Raw genomic sequence first — 13,531 nt, forward strand, 5'->3', positions numbered from 1 at the left:
CCCCTGCGTGGGGCAGGGCAAGGTGATGGAGGAGCCCGTGGTCCTGGAAATACTGCAGTGGCCACTTTGCAAATGCCATCGGTCACAGCGTCGGTGAAGGGAGTGTGCACCCCACACTCCGGGCTCCCGCAGCCCGGCCCCCTCTCGCGGTGCCCGGCAGTTAGGGTCCTCTGCAAGCTGTGGGCCCCTGGTTGCTCAAGAAGCACATCCATCTACACAACTCTGGTCAGATCACCGGAACCGATGAGTTTGGCAAAACCCTCGAGGGTGTCCCGGCTACCGTGCGTTAGGGACATGGGGCCCCAGGCACCTCTAAAGGCAGGGTTTTGGCAAGACAAAGTGGCACATCGTGCTTCCCTTGGACAGCTAATTCCCTCCCCTGGTCCCCATGCAGTGCCCCTGGCGTGGCGCCGGTCGCTGTCCCTCGTGGGGTCATCACGGGGCTCTGGGGCACCTGCTGTGGCGGATCAGTGTGGGGGAGGGCTGCCTCGGCTGCCGAGGGCGTGGCAGTGGGATGTGGGCCGTCAGGCACTGGGTTTTGTCAGAGACCACACACCTGTCCCAGCCTAGGTTTGCAAGGGCCGTCCTTTCCAGAATAATCCTTTCACAGAAAAGTTGGTGAGGCGATGAAATTACCTAGTGTTGACGCTTTTCAACCCTCACGCTGAGCTCTGGGTTTGGCTTTCAGAAACATTCACCGTGTGGTTACAAGAACAAAGAGATGCTTTGGAGGTGTTCACGGATGTCCCTTCCAGGGGCCTCTCCCCGACCCGCGGCGTCAGAGCCTGCGGTGGTGGTCGTCCAGGGCAGCCGTGAGACACCAGCCTGGCCCGGGGCCTGGCTCGTTCCAGCCTGACTTGTTGCCACAGCGTCTCAGCAACCCCTCCCCTCCCCTTATGGGCACCTGCTTCCAGGCGCCTGCAGATGCTTACTGTGTATATGCAATATTATGTGCAGGCATATGAGGTATTCGTGTAGTACCCTCACCTGGATGGTGCGGACCATCTCCCCCCGCCGGGGGTGCCTCTTTCAAGCAAAGTGACCTTGGACGACATGATATTCTTTCTTACAGAAGGTGGAGGAGGGCTCGGGCTGCCAGGCCAGCACACACACCTGCCCTCCTCGTGGCAGGGCCACTGGAAGGTCTGTTCGTGCCGAGAAGCCCTACAGTCAGCACCCCGTGGGCACATGTGGGCCGCGTGCCGGCCCGTGTGGCCTGAGGGGAGGGAGCAGCTGGAGAAGGCTACACGCTGTACCATCCGCACTGCGTGATGTGGGGGACAGCACATGTAGTGTGACGGCGAGAAGGTCAGCGGTTGCCGGGCGTTTGGGGGGAGGGAGGAAGGAACGGGTGGGGCAGAGGGCATCTTCGGGCCGGGCGATTCTTCTGTAGGAAACGGTAGTGGGGGAAACACGAGGACAGCAGCCTGAACAGCAGGCTGACCGGGGCAGCACCGCGGACAGGGTGCAGGCTCAGAGAACCTACTAGGGGTGGACCTTACTGTGAACTCCGGACTTTACTCAGCCGTAATCCGCTCACATTGGCTCATCGTTCGCAACAAACGTGGCACACGGGTGTGAGCCGTTTATAGTGCACAGACTGTCCCATCCCCGTGCTCCACGCCCAAAGCCACCAGAATGTTGTGCGTCAACTGTACTTCAATAAACTAAAAAACAAAATCTATTTATCAAAAGAATTCTTTGTGCTGCACAGAAAAGCAAAAGCACCCGATTGCCCTGCGTGATGTTGAGCTCGCTGTGGGTGGAGGTCACCTTGCCCTCCTGCCTGCCGGGGGCAGCGTATGGGAATATGTTCGTGGCCTTCTGCCCGTCCACCAGCCAGGTGACCTCCATGTCACCTGGGACGTAGCCGGAGATGAGGCACAAGAGCTGGATGGTGCTACCGGGGTCACCGAGGGGGTCACACGAGGAGTGGAAGAGCTTCACGGTGGGGGGAATGAAGTTCATGGCACACGCTAGGGGTGAAGGTGGCAGCGTGGCGTCAGCCCCCTGAGCCCACGACACCCACGTGCCCGCCCAGGCGCCTTCCTCCTCTCCTAGCCGCTCCCGCCACGCCTGCCCCCCCCTCCAGCCCGACCGTGGCTCACCACTGACGGTCTTGTTGATGGTGGGGGACTCCGCGTGAGCCACACTGCAGGTGAACTTCTGTTTGGCCCACTCGCCCCAGACGGTCACGTGGCTGGTGGTGGTGTAGAGGCCAGAGGTCTCCTGGAGGGTGGCGGGGAGGGTCACGACGCTCTTGTTCAGGGACCCCGCATCCCAGGTCACGGTCACCGGCATCGGGAAGTAGCCCGTGACCAGGCAGCCCAGTGTCACGGACGGGGCAGTGGCGACGGTGCCTTTGCAGCAGGTGGCCAAGGGGAAGACGAGGGGGGCCTGGATGGAGGCTGTGGGGGCAGAGGCAGTGTCGGTGCCGACCGGCGGAGTCTGAGGGGGAGAAGTGTGGGGCAGAGCGGGGTGGTCGGGTGGAGGGGCGCACGGGGACCCCTTCTCCAGCCTCAGGGGGCAGATGCTCATTTTGGACTCTTGTTCCCCGAGTCTGCTAGCAACGCCCTCCCACGAACCCCTGTGTCCCTGCCAGAAGCAGGGGTGTTCTTACCTTTGGCCAGGACGCCCTGCCCGCAGCCCTGAGTGGCAGGAACGTGGGGTTCTCGGGGAGCAGAGGTGTCTGACTCGTGTCCTGACCTGCGGAGGCTCCAGGGAGCCCGACTACAGGCCCCATTCATAGCAGAGCCCGGATCAGTCCTCCCCCACTCCCCCAGGTGGTGACTCCTCCCCGGAGCCCAGACCCCAGGTCATCGTCCACGCTGCCCCCTCGGTCCGGTGAGACCGACCAGTCCACGTGGCCTCGCGTCAGGACGGCCGAGAGCAGTGATACTAACCCGCTCCACACCCAGCCTCACTAGCTCTGCTGATTCAGACCAGCTCAGGTCACGGGAGTCCGCCTTGGTCCGGCCTGGCCCACGTCAGCCCAGGAGACCCGATTTCGAGCAGGCTAACTCATCTGAGTTCAGTCCACAAACTCCACCAAAATCCTTCAGCTCCGTTTGGCTCAGCCTGCCAGCCAGGCTTGTCCTACCTGCTCAGTCCCACTCAATGTAGCCTCACTGACCTTGGCCGCTGGACCTGGCAAAACAGTACACCCTGCTTTACTCGCTGAAGCCTGATTCAGGCAGACCAAACCAACTAGCTGAACCCACTTTAGCCCAGCCCAACCCAGTACAGGCCAACTCAGCCCAGTCCAGTTCAGCTGAGGCCAGCTCAGTCCAGCTCAGCCTAGTTCGGTTTAACCTGGTTCAGCCCAGCCCAGCCCAGCCCAGCCCAGTTTAGCCCAGCTTAGCCCATCGTAGCTGAACTGAGCCCAGTTCAGCCCAGCCTAGTTCAGCTCAGGCCAGCTCAGTCCAGCCTAGCTCAGCACAATTCAGCCCAGCGCAGCTCAGCCCAGTTTAGCCCAGCTTAGCCCATCGTAGCTGAACTGAGCCCAGTTCAGCCCAGCCCAGTTCAGCTCAGGCCAGCTCAGTCCAGCCTAGCTCAGCACAATTCAGCCCAGCCCAGCTCAGCCCAGTTTAGCCCAGCTTAGCCCATCCCACCTGAACTCAGCCCAGCTCAGCCCAGCTCAGCCCAGTTCAGCCAAGCTCAGCCCAGGTCAGCCCAGTTCAGCTCTGCTCAGCCCAGTTCAGCCCAGCTCAGCCCAGCCCAGCCCAGCTTAGCCTAGTTCAGTGCAACCTAGTTCAGCCCAGCCCAGCCCAGCCCAACCCAGCCTAGCCCAGTCCAGCCCAGCCCAGCCCAGTTTAACCCAGCTTAGCCCATCCTAGCTGAACTCAGCCCAGTTCAGCTCAGCCCAGTTCAGCCCAGCTCAGCCCAGGTCAGCCCAGTTCAGCCTAGCTCAGCTTTGCTCAGTTTGTCTCAGTCCAGTCCAGCCTGGTTCAGCCCAACCCAGCTCAGTTCAGCCCAGTTTAGCCAAGTTCAGCCCAGCCCAGACCAGCCCAGCTCAGCCCAGCTCAGCCCAGCTAAACCCAGCTAAGCCCAGTTCAGCTACCTCAGTTGAGATCAGCCCAGCTCAACCCAGCTCGTTCTAGTTCAACCCAGCCCAGCCCAGCCCAGCTCGGCTCAGCTCAGCTCAGCCCAGTTCAGCCCAGCCCAGCCCAGCCCAGCCCAGTTCAGCCTAGTTCAGTCCAGAACAGCCCAGCTCAACCAACCCAGCCCAGCTAATCCCAGTTCAGCCCAGCTCAGTTCAGATCAGCTCAACCCAGCCCAGCTAAGTCAAGTTCAGCTCAGCTCCACTCAGCCAAGCCCAACCCACTTAGCTAGCTCATTCCAGTTCAGCCCAGTTCAGTCCAGCTCAGCTCAGCCCAGCCCAGCTCAGCCCAACTCAGCCCAGTTAAGCTCATTCCAGGGCAGCTCCGCTCTGGCCTCTGCCTGCGTCCTGCCTGCAGACAGGAGACAGGCGACCCTGCTGCTGCTTCTGGACCGTGGGCGTGTGCCCGGGTGTGTGCTGGGGGAGCAGGGGGAAGGTGACCCCCGCCCAGCCCTTGGAAGGCCCTGCTGACGGTGGAGGGCTGGGTGCGGGGGCAGTGTGGGCAGGGCGGGCAGGTGTAGCGTGGCGTCCACGGTGCCGGCCCGCCCCCGAAGGCGGTTTTCTCCAGACACTCGGAGCCCTTTCAGGTCCGTTGCCGGAGTTGCCGTTTCTTGGGCTTTCTTTCTTCGGAAAGTCCTTGGGTTGCTGTGAATCGTGCCTCGTTTTCGATGACGCGTTCTTAGCAGGTTTCTGCTGACACAGCGGAACACGACTGCTTCCTGGGTTTGTTTGGAGCCCCTGTTGCTGTTCTTGCTGGTTCTAAGGGCTGTGCGGATTCCGCTGCCTTTTCATCGTACGTGCTTGTGTCGTCTGCATTAGTGACAGTTTTACATCTGTCCTTTCAGTCTCAGCAGCTCGTTTTCGTCCGTTGTCACACAGCATTGGCCAGGACCATCTCCAAACTGTTTGACCGCACTGCTCACAGGAAAAACATTTGTACTGTGATCTAACACCATACATATGTTATGAGCAGGTGGCACACACATGTTACCCTTCCATACACACGTTGTGTGTGTTCTTACGTGGCTGAAACGTCTTCACACACAACACTTACCTTGGTACGTTCAGTGCATTACGATTTCTGTCCCCACCTGGCTGATTTCAGTCTGCAGGTTGGCCCGACACACGTTGTATAAAGGTCGTGACGCAGCACCCTGGCCTCGTCGCTGGTCTGCACTGACTGAGGGAGGACCTTGAACCCCACGACCTGCCCCTGTGCCTGGACGGCAGCCCGCTCCCCTGCATTCTTGCTGCACCTGTCTGAGGTGGGGCCCCGAACCCCACGACCTGCCCCTGTGCCTGGACGGCAGCCCGCTCCCCTGCATTCTAGCTGCACCTGTCTGAGGTGGGGCCCCGAGCCCCACGACCTGCCCCTGTGCCTGGACGGCAGCCCGCTCCCCTGCATTCTGGCTGCACCTGTCTGAGGTGGGGCCCCGAGCCCCACGACCTGCCCCTGTGCCTGGACGGCAGCCCGCTCCCCTGCATTCTGGCTGCACCTGTCTGAGGTGGGGCCCCGAACCCCACGACCTGCCCCTGTGCCTGGACGGCAGCCCGCTCCCCTGCATTCTGGCTGCACCTGTCTGAGGTGGGGCCCCGAACCCTACGACCTGCCCCTGTGCCTGGACGGGTGCCCGCTCCCCTGCATTCTAGCTGCAGCTGTGGCAAGGACTGGGCTTTGCCCTCAGACCAATCTCTCCAGGGCACAGTCTTCCCCGTGTCTGCCTGTGTCTGCTTGTCCTCTGATGCCTTCAAATCACTGTCTGCCGGGCAGTTTTTCCACTTTATACTTGTGCCTGCAAAGGTTTAGTCTGAGACAAGGCACCGCACCGACCGCCGTTGGAATCAGAACCACTTTCTCTCCTGTGGCTTTTCAGAAATTTTCACTTCCCTGTGACGGGTGGAGCGCAGCGTCCTTTCTGTATGTTTGAGGGCTATTTGGATAGCCTCTGTGAAACATCTGTTCAATTCTCGTGTCCGTTTCTCTACCGAATTGTGCGATTTTGCCAATTGATTTGCCGGAGTGCCCTGCACATTCTGGATACTCTGAGAGCGAAATTTGTTTACAGGAAGTATTTTGCAAGACTTTGAAATGCACCAAAAGATCACTCCTTACAGGGGGCGCCTGGACGGCTCACTGGGATGAGTGTCTGACTCTTACTTTCGGCTCAGGTCTGATGGCGGGGTCCCGGGATCGAGCCCTGCATGGGGCTCTGTGCTGAGTGTGGGGCCTGCTTGGGATCCTCTCTGTCTCTGTCTCTGTCCCTCCCCCTGCACACTCTCTCCCTCTAAAAAGAAAAAGATGACTCCCCCGAGGGACCGGGCGCTCAGCACCCGAGTGCCTGCAGATGGGGCGCCGGGTGCGGCAGCTCAGGCAGCGGGGTGGGCGGGGCTCGGGCGCCTCTGAGGCTCTGGGCGTGTCTCTGCCGGCCCAGCTCCCTGCAGACTCAGATGCCCTGGTTCCCCGGGCAGTGTCTGAGCGTGGGGTGTAGGGGGTGTAGGGGGCCCTCCCCTGTGCAGTGACCGAGCCGCCATCTGGGGGGCCTCTAATAGTCCACTGCCTGCTGCGTGTGGTCCGGGAGCCCGGGGCTGATGTGCCTGCCCCAGGCAGGCTGGGGCTTCAGCAGCCCCTGGGGGCGGTCTCGTGGCCCTGTACCCCGCTGATGGCCGGCCGACCCGGGTCCCGGGGGTAGGGGGTTGGGCCAGGGGGCCTGGGGGACCCCGTTCCTCCAGGTCCGCCCGTCCAGGTGGCTCCCGTCCGGCCGTCTGGCTGGCCCGACAGAGACCGCAGACACTCCTCACGGGTGTGGAGGCTGGATGCCCACATCGGGTACCAGCAGGCGTGGCGTCTGGGGGGTCCCCGCTGCCTGGCTCACGGACGGCGTCTTCTCTCTGCCCCTTCACGTGCCGGAAGCGGGGAGGCAGCTCGCTTTTTCATAAGGGCGCTAACCCCAGTCGTGGGGGCTCCACCCTGACGACCTCTGGTGCCCCAAAGCCCCGCCTCCTAACACCACGACACTTAGAGCTAGGATTCCAACACACGCAATGTGGGGACACAGTCGCATCCTCCCCTTCCCGCCGCCACCCACGCTGACGTCTGTGCGTCTTGGGCCCCCCGTGGGGACAGGGTTCAGGCGCAGGCTGGTTCCCTCCCAGTGCGAGTGGGAGGAGGGCGGGACCAGGTGGGTCCCAGGAGCAGGAGCGAGGCCGGCCCGCTGGTCCGTGTGTGTGTGAGGTACAGGTGGAGGTGTGAACACGGGCAAAGGGAGATGCGCACAGGCCTGTGTCTGAGCGGAAGCCCAGGGGAGGGGGCCCCTGAGGAGCGGCAGGCAGCAGGAGGCCGACCTCGGGGCTCACCCAGGAGCAGCCCGCAGGACCTTAGGGGGTCTGAGGGGTTGCATGGGGAGGCACGTAGGTGTGTGGGGGTCCCCGGGGGAACGTGGAGGGGGGGCCCACGTGTATGGCGTTATTGGAAGGCCACAGGCGGGGGCCTCAGGGCCTGCTGGGAGATTGCTCTCAAAGAGCGGGCGTTCCTGCCCTGAGAGCGGAGGGTCCGGTCATGCCCCGTGTTCCCGCGGAGGCCATGGGGTCAACCAGCTGCCGAAGACCCCGGCGTTCCGGTGGGAGGGTGGGAAGGATGGAGACCGATCTCTGGTCCAGGGGATGGAGCGGGGGCCCCGGCCCGGGGACCGAGAGGGAGGGGGTGCTGGGCAAGCCGTGTGGATGGTGTGGTCGCCTGGAGCCCCCAGGACCCCTGGGGGCCGGGGCGTTCTCCCCACGGCCGCCCTGTATTTGGTGCGGCCCCCACTGGTGAGGCAGCCCCTGCCCACGGGGAGGTGGGAGGTGCTCCCTGAGCGGTCCTGAGGCACCGTGGCCGCGCTGGCCACGACTCTCTGCCCGCCCTGGGCCTCGGCCTGGGCTGTTGACCTGCACACTCAGAGCCCACTCCCCTCTCCCACTGCGTCCCCAGAAGACCGCAGCCCCTCGTGCTGGCGTCCCTTCCCAGGGCCCTTACTGGGAAGGGCTGGCAGGTGTGGTCCCGCCTCTGCCCTCGAGGTGCACGTGTCTCCTACAACCCGGGGCACCTCCAGGACCCGAGACCCCCAGGCACTGCAAGGACAGAATCCCGACTCCATCGCTGCTGGCCAGGGACCCCACGGCCCCCTGACGCCAATGGACTGCCCGCCCCCACTTGGCATTCTTCCTGTAGAACTTGGTCTTTTCTGCCCCCCACCCCCACCCCCACCCCCACCCCCACCCCCGGGTGGTGGTGTTCTCGCTGGGCCTCCCCCCGACTGAGTGTCCTGACCCCTTGGGCTGGTGTCCAGCTTCGCTTACCTGGGACAGTGCTGTCCCCCCGGGCCTCACCCGACCTGGCCTTCACTGGTGCTCCCACCTGGACCCAACTCTCCTGAAATGCGTTCCCCAAATTCAAATCTTGAGCCCTGACCGCCAGGACCCCAGAATGTGACTGTATTGGGAGATGGGGTCTTTCGAGAGGTAATAGGTTAAAGCGAGGTCACTAGGGTGAGTCCTGATCCAGTGTGACTGGTCCTCACCATGGACTCACTCCTCCCCTGGTAAGAGGAGGTCGGGGCACAGACACGCATAGCGGGCCGGATGTGTGAGGACACGGCGTCTACATGCTGAGGGGCCACCAGCCCCATGACACCCGGGTCTGCCTGCTAGCTTCCAGAATCGTGGAAACATCAGTGCACGTTGTCCACACCACGGGACCGTCGTGCTTTGCTAGCAGCCCGTGCTAATACACACCCAATAGGTGCCTCTTGCGGTGCCCTTGGCCAGGTCAGGATGCTCCCCCTGCACCCCACAAGGCGTCACGTGACCCCTCGCGCCTGCGGCGCACCTCACCCCCCGGGAACCCCAGGGGCCGGGGGTCCTGCTCCCACGGCTGGAGGGACCGACACACGGCACGGCCAGTCTGTGGATTTCACGGGGCGCGTCAACAGAGGAAGACCTTCCCAGCCGGTTATGGAGTTTTTAAGGATATTTTATTGTCATTAAAAAAGAAAAAAAAAAAAAAAAGAAAAAGAAATGCTAAAGGAAATCAAGGAGCTCCAGACATTTAAAAGAATAAAACAAGCTATCCAAGCTTCAGCAGTGGCTTTCCCATGTGGGACCCCCGGGCTCTATGTCCCTGGGGCTGAGGGCTCTGCTTCTCCTCCCCTGCGTGGCCATCTCTTCCCACGTGGGGGCCCCGACTTGGCACCCACCCAAAGACAGGGCGGAGAGCCAGTCCTGGGGGTCCGCCCGGCCGTGGGCTTATCTCTCTCTCCCACCCCCCGCGTGAGCCTGTTGGGACTCAGGCCCCGGCCACAGGGTGGGGCGGGCTGGGCCTGCCGCCCTGGCCTCCTGGCACCTTCCACCTGTGTCCACCGAGGCTGTGTCCCACTGGCCCGGGGACCAGGTCACCAGACCCCTCTGCAGGAGGCCTGTCTGGCTGGATGTCACTCTGTCCCCGGCATCCACGGGGCTCCTGCAGCAGCCACAGGCCCAGGCCCTTGTCTGCGCGGTCTCCTCCGGAGCAGAAGATCTGACTGACCGTTAGTGACACGTCGGAAGCTTCCTCAGGATCTGGGCCGACGTGGCTGCTCTGGGGAAACCCTGCGTCCTGGAGCCTGGCCTGGACGGGGTTGGCACAGAGGCCGGTCCCTGCCAGACAGACACTGGGATCGCCAGCCGCCCGCCTCCTCCAGGATGAGCGTGCCCGCTGACCGTGCGCGGCCACAGCGGTAGCCTGGCGGCCGCCGTGGAGGGGCCAGCGGGCGTCCACCAGCTCAGGTTGGGGCACAACCTGCCGTCCACGCGATTCTCCAAACGGGGGTTCAGGGCGCAGGATGCAGCTCTCAGGGGCCGCGAGGCCAGAGGGCGAGGGCGCAGGCCCAGGGTGGCTGTGAGGTCAGAGGGTGGCGAGGTCAGAGGGCGGGAGAGCAGGCCTGGCAGCAGGCTGATGCACCGGGATCCTGTGCAGGGTCTGGGGCAGCGCTGACACCCGCCCAGGACGGCTGGCCCTAGGCCCCCTGCCCGATCATGTTCCTGTAGTCGGGGACGATCGTGCGCTTCAGCTCCACCACCGAGGAGAAGATCCACTTCACCTGCAGCAGGAGGGCAGGAGGTGACGTGGTTGGGACCCCTGAGGACAGCCCCCCTTCCAGGCACCCCCCTCCCCGGGACCACTTGAGTGGGAGGGAGTCTTATGGGGATGGCATGGGGACTGGGATGGGACAGAGGGAATAGCGTGGGAGTCAGTGTGGGAACAGCTTGGGGTCAGTTTGGGAACAGCGTGGGGACAGCTTGGTGACAGTGGGTCCACAGCGTGGGGTCTGCATGGGGTCACTGTAGGGACAGTATTGGTTCACTGTGGGGTCAGCATGGGGTCAGCATTATGGGGACAGTGGGTCTACAGCATAGGTCAGCACGGTGTCAGTGTGAGGTCAGCATGGGGTCAATGTGGGGACAGTGTGGGGTCACTGTGGGAACAGCATGGGGACAGCATGGTGACAGTGGGTCCATAGCAGGAGTCAGCATGAGGTCATTTCGGGGACAGCATGGGGATGACATGGGGTAGAGGGGAGAGCGTGGGGGTCATGTGGGAACAGCGTGGGGATAGCATGGTGACAGTGGGACCGCAGCATGGGGTCAGTGTGTGGTCAGCATCAGGTCACGTTGGGACATGTGGGGTTAGTGTGGGGACAGTGTGAGGTCAGCATGGAGTCAGTGTGGGGACAGCGTGGGGTCATTGCAGGGACAGTTAGGGAATAGCATGGGGAAAGTATAGGGTCAGAGTGGGGTCAGCATGGTGACAGTGGGTCCACAGTATCGGGTCAGCATGGGGTCAGTGTGGGGGGCAGCACGGGTCAGCGTGGGGATAGCGTGGGGTTAGTGTGGGACAGCCTGGGGTCATTGCGAGGACAGCATGGGAATACCATGGGGACAGGCTGGGGTCAGCATGGGGGTCACAAGCAGGACAGCATGGGGTCAGTAGGGGTCACAGGGGAGACAGCATGGTAACAGTAGGTCGACAGCATGAGGTCAGTGTGGGGTCAGCATGGGGTCACGGTGGGGTCAGCGTGGGGGAGCATGGGGTCAGCGTGGGGGCAGTATGGGGTCAGTGTGCGAACAGCATGGGGACAGCATGGTGACAGTGGGTCCACAGCATGGGGTCAGCAAGAGGTCATTTCGTGGATAGCATGGGGATGGAATGGGGAGAGAGGGGATAGAGTGGGAGTCAGTGTGGGAACAACGTGGGGACAGCATGGTGACAGTGGGACCACAGCATGTGGTCAGCATGATGTCAGTATCGGGTCACGGTTAGGACAGCATGGGGTCAGTTGGGAGCAGCACGAGGTCAGCGTGGGGTCAATGTGGGGTTAGTGTAGGGACTGCATGGGAATAGCATGGGGTCAGTGTGGGGTCACAGGGGAGACAGCATGGTGACAGTGGGTCCACAGCATGGTGTCAGTATGGAGTCCGTGTGGGGACAGCATTGGGTCACAGTGGGGACAGCATGGGGTCATGGTGGGGTCAGTGTGGGGGCAGCATGAGGTCAGCGTCTGGTCAGTGTGGGGATAGCGTGGTTCCAGTGGGTCCCCAGCGTGGGGGCAGCGTGGGGGTAGCCTGGGGGCAGTGTGGGGTCAGCACGGGGTCAGCGTGGGGGCAGTGTGGGGTCAGTCTGGGGGTAGCCTGGGGGCAGTGTGGGGTCAGCACGGGGTCAGGTGGGGTCAGTCTGGGGGTAGCCTGGGGGCAGTGTGGGGTCAGCACGGGGTCAGCGTGGGGTCAGCCTGGGGGCAGTGTGGGGTCAGCACGGGGTCAGCGTGGGGGCAGTGTGGGGGCAGTGTGGGGGCAGCGTGGAGTCAATGTGGGGGCAGGGTGAGGTCTGCGTGGGGTCAGTGTGGGGGTAGCCTGGGGTCAGCGTGGGGGCAGCGTGGGGGCAGCGTGGAGTCTGTGGGGGCAGGGTGGGGTCTGCGTGGGGTCAGTGTGGGGTAGCCTGGGGGCAGTGTGGGGGCAGCTTGGGGTTAGTGTGGGGACAGCATTGGGTCACAGTGGGGACAGCGTGGGGTCATGGTGGGGCCAGTGTGGGGCAGCGTGACGTCAGTGTCTGGTCAGTGTGGGGATAGCGTGGTTCCAGTGAGTCCCCAGTGTGGGGTCAGTGTGGGGTCAGCACAGGGTCAGCGTGGGGGCAGTGTGGGGGCAGGGTGGGGTCTGTGTGGGGTCAGTGTGGGGGCAGCATGGGGTCAGCGTGGGGTCAGTGTGGGGGCAGCGTGGGGTCAGTGTGGGGGCAGCATGAGGTCAGCGTCTGGTCAGTGTGGGCATAGCGTGGTTCTAGTGGGTCCCCAGTGTGGGGGCAGCGTGGGGGTAGCTAGGGGCAATGTGGGGTCAGCACGGGGTCAGCGTGGGGGCAACATGGGGTCAGTCTGGGCGTAGCCTGGGGGCAGTGTGGGGTCAGCACAGGGTCAGTGTGGGGGCAGTGTGGGAGCAGCGTGGAATCAGTGTGGGAGCAGCGTGGGGTCAGCGCGGGGTCAGCGTGGGGTCAGCGTGGGGGCAACATGGGGTCAGCGTCGAGTCAGTGTGGGGATGGCATGGTTCCAGCGGGTCCCCAGCGCTGGGACAGCGGGCCACAGTGCGGGGCGGTGCGGGGACACCCACCTTGAAGAGGGTGACAGTGGCGCTGTAGCACACGCTGAGCAGGAAGAGCGTGATGAAGATGGAGATGGTGGTCCACAGCCCATCCAGCTCCCCGTCCTGGTCCTCCGCACAGCTGTCGTCCAGGAGCAGCTCTGGACAGGAAGGGAGCGGTCAGTGCCATGCCTGCCCATAGGAGTGGTTCCCGGGGTGACGGTCGCGGCCCTCCGTAGCCTCAGGGCACCGGCCTCGGTGCCCCCATCCTCCCGCCTGGGCCCGGCCCGTGGGGACGCGCTCCCTCTCTGCTCTGCGCTGTGCTGGGGCTGTCTGGGGGGAAGGCAGCCTGACCACCACACCCGTTCTCCTGGGGACCCGGCCCAGAGGGTGGGAGGGTCAGCAGAGCCCAGGGAAGGGTCGAGAGGGTGGCAGGGAGTGACCCTAGCGAACGAGTGGGTGCGAGTGTCAGGCCAGCTGGGGGTGGGGGTTTTGGTGTGTGTTGGGAGGGGACCCAGTGTCCTGGGGAGAAGAAGGGCTGGTCAGCGTGGTCGGCGTGTGGATGGGCTGCTGAGCAGCCGATGGGTGTGGGAGGGGGTGGGGACCAGGCTGGGGTCCACGGTGAGGGTTCCCAAGCCTGGTTCCGGTCTGGGCCCGGGCACATTGTCCCGTGTGAGGCCCGGTGTGTGCGTGTGTGTGTGTGAAGGTGGCCCTGCTCAGTGGGAGGGGCTTGTTTTCAGCGTCCCTGTGGGTGTCTGGGATGGTCCCTCCCCTGGGCACTCAGGACTGCTTGCCTCT

At 63.4% G+C, this 13,531-nt stretch overlaps 1 pseudogene and 1 gene segment (V, D, J or C); both read right to left on the minus strand.

Moving 5' to 3' along the window:
* Nucleotides 1–1,522: 1,522 nt before the first annotated feature.
* Nucleotides 1,523–3,340, minus strand: LOC144616506 (immunoglobulin heavy constant epsilon-like). The segment is given in 3 exon segments: nt 1,523–1,976; nt 2,109–2,408; nt 2,621–3,340. Coding segments are annotated over 3 exon segments (744 nt in total).
* Nucleotides 3,341–9,087: 5,747 nt separating this feature from the next.
* Nucleotides 9,088–12,907, minus strand: LOC145715580 (immunoglobulin heavy constant gamma 1 pseudogene; annotated as a pseudogene). The gene is made up of 2 exons (XR_014137865.1): nt 12,764–12,907; nt 9,088–10,212 (listed from the first exon to the last, which is right to left on the minus strand). The product of XR_014137865.1 is annotated as an immunoglobulin heavy constant gamma 1 pseudogene (transcript).
* Nucleotides 12,908–13,531: the final 624 nt, after the last annotated feature.

This window comes from Panthera onca, chromosome B3 (genome assembly GCF_046562875.1).
Source record: "Panthera onca isolate mPanOnc1 chromosome B3, mPanOnc1 haplotype 2, whole genome shotgun sequence".
NCBI classification, from domain to species: domain Eukaryota; kingdom Metazoa; phylum Chordata; class Mammalia; order Carnivora; family Felidae; genus Panthera; species Panthera onca.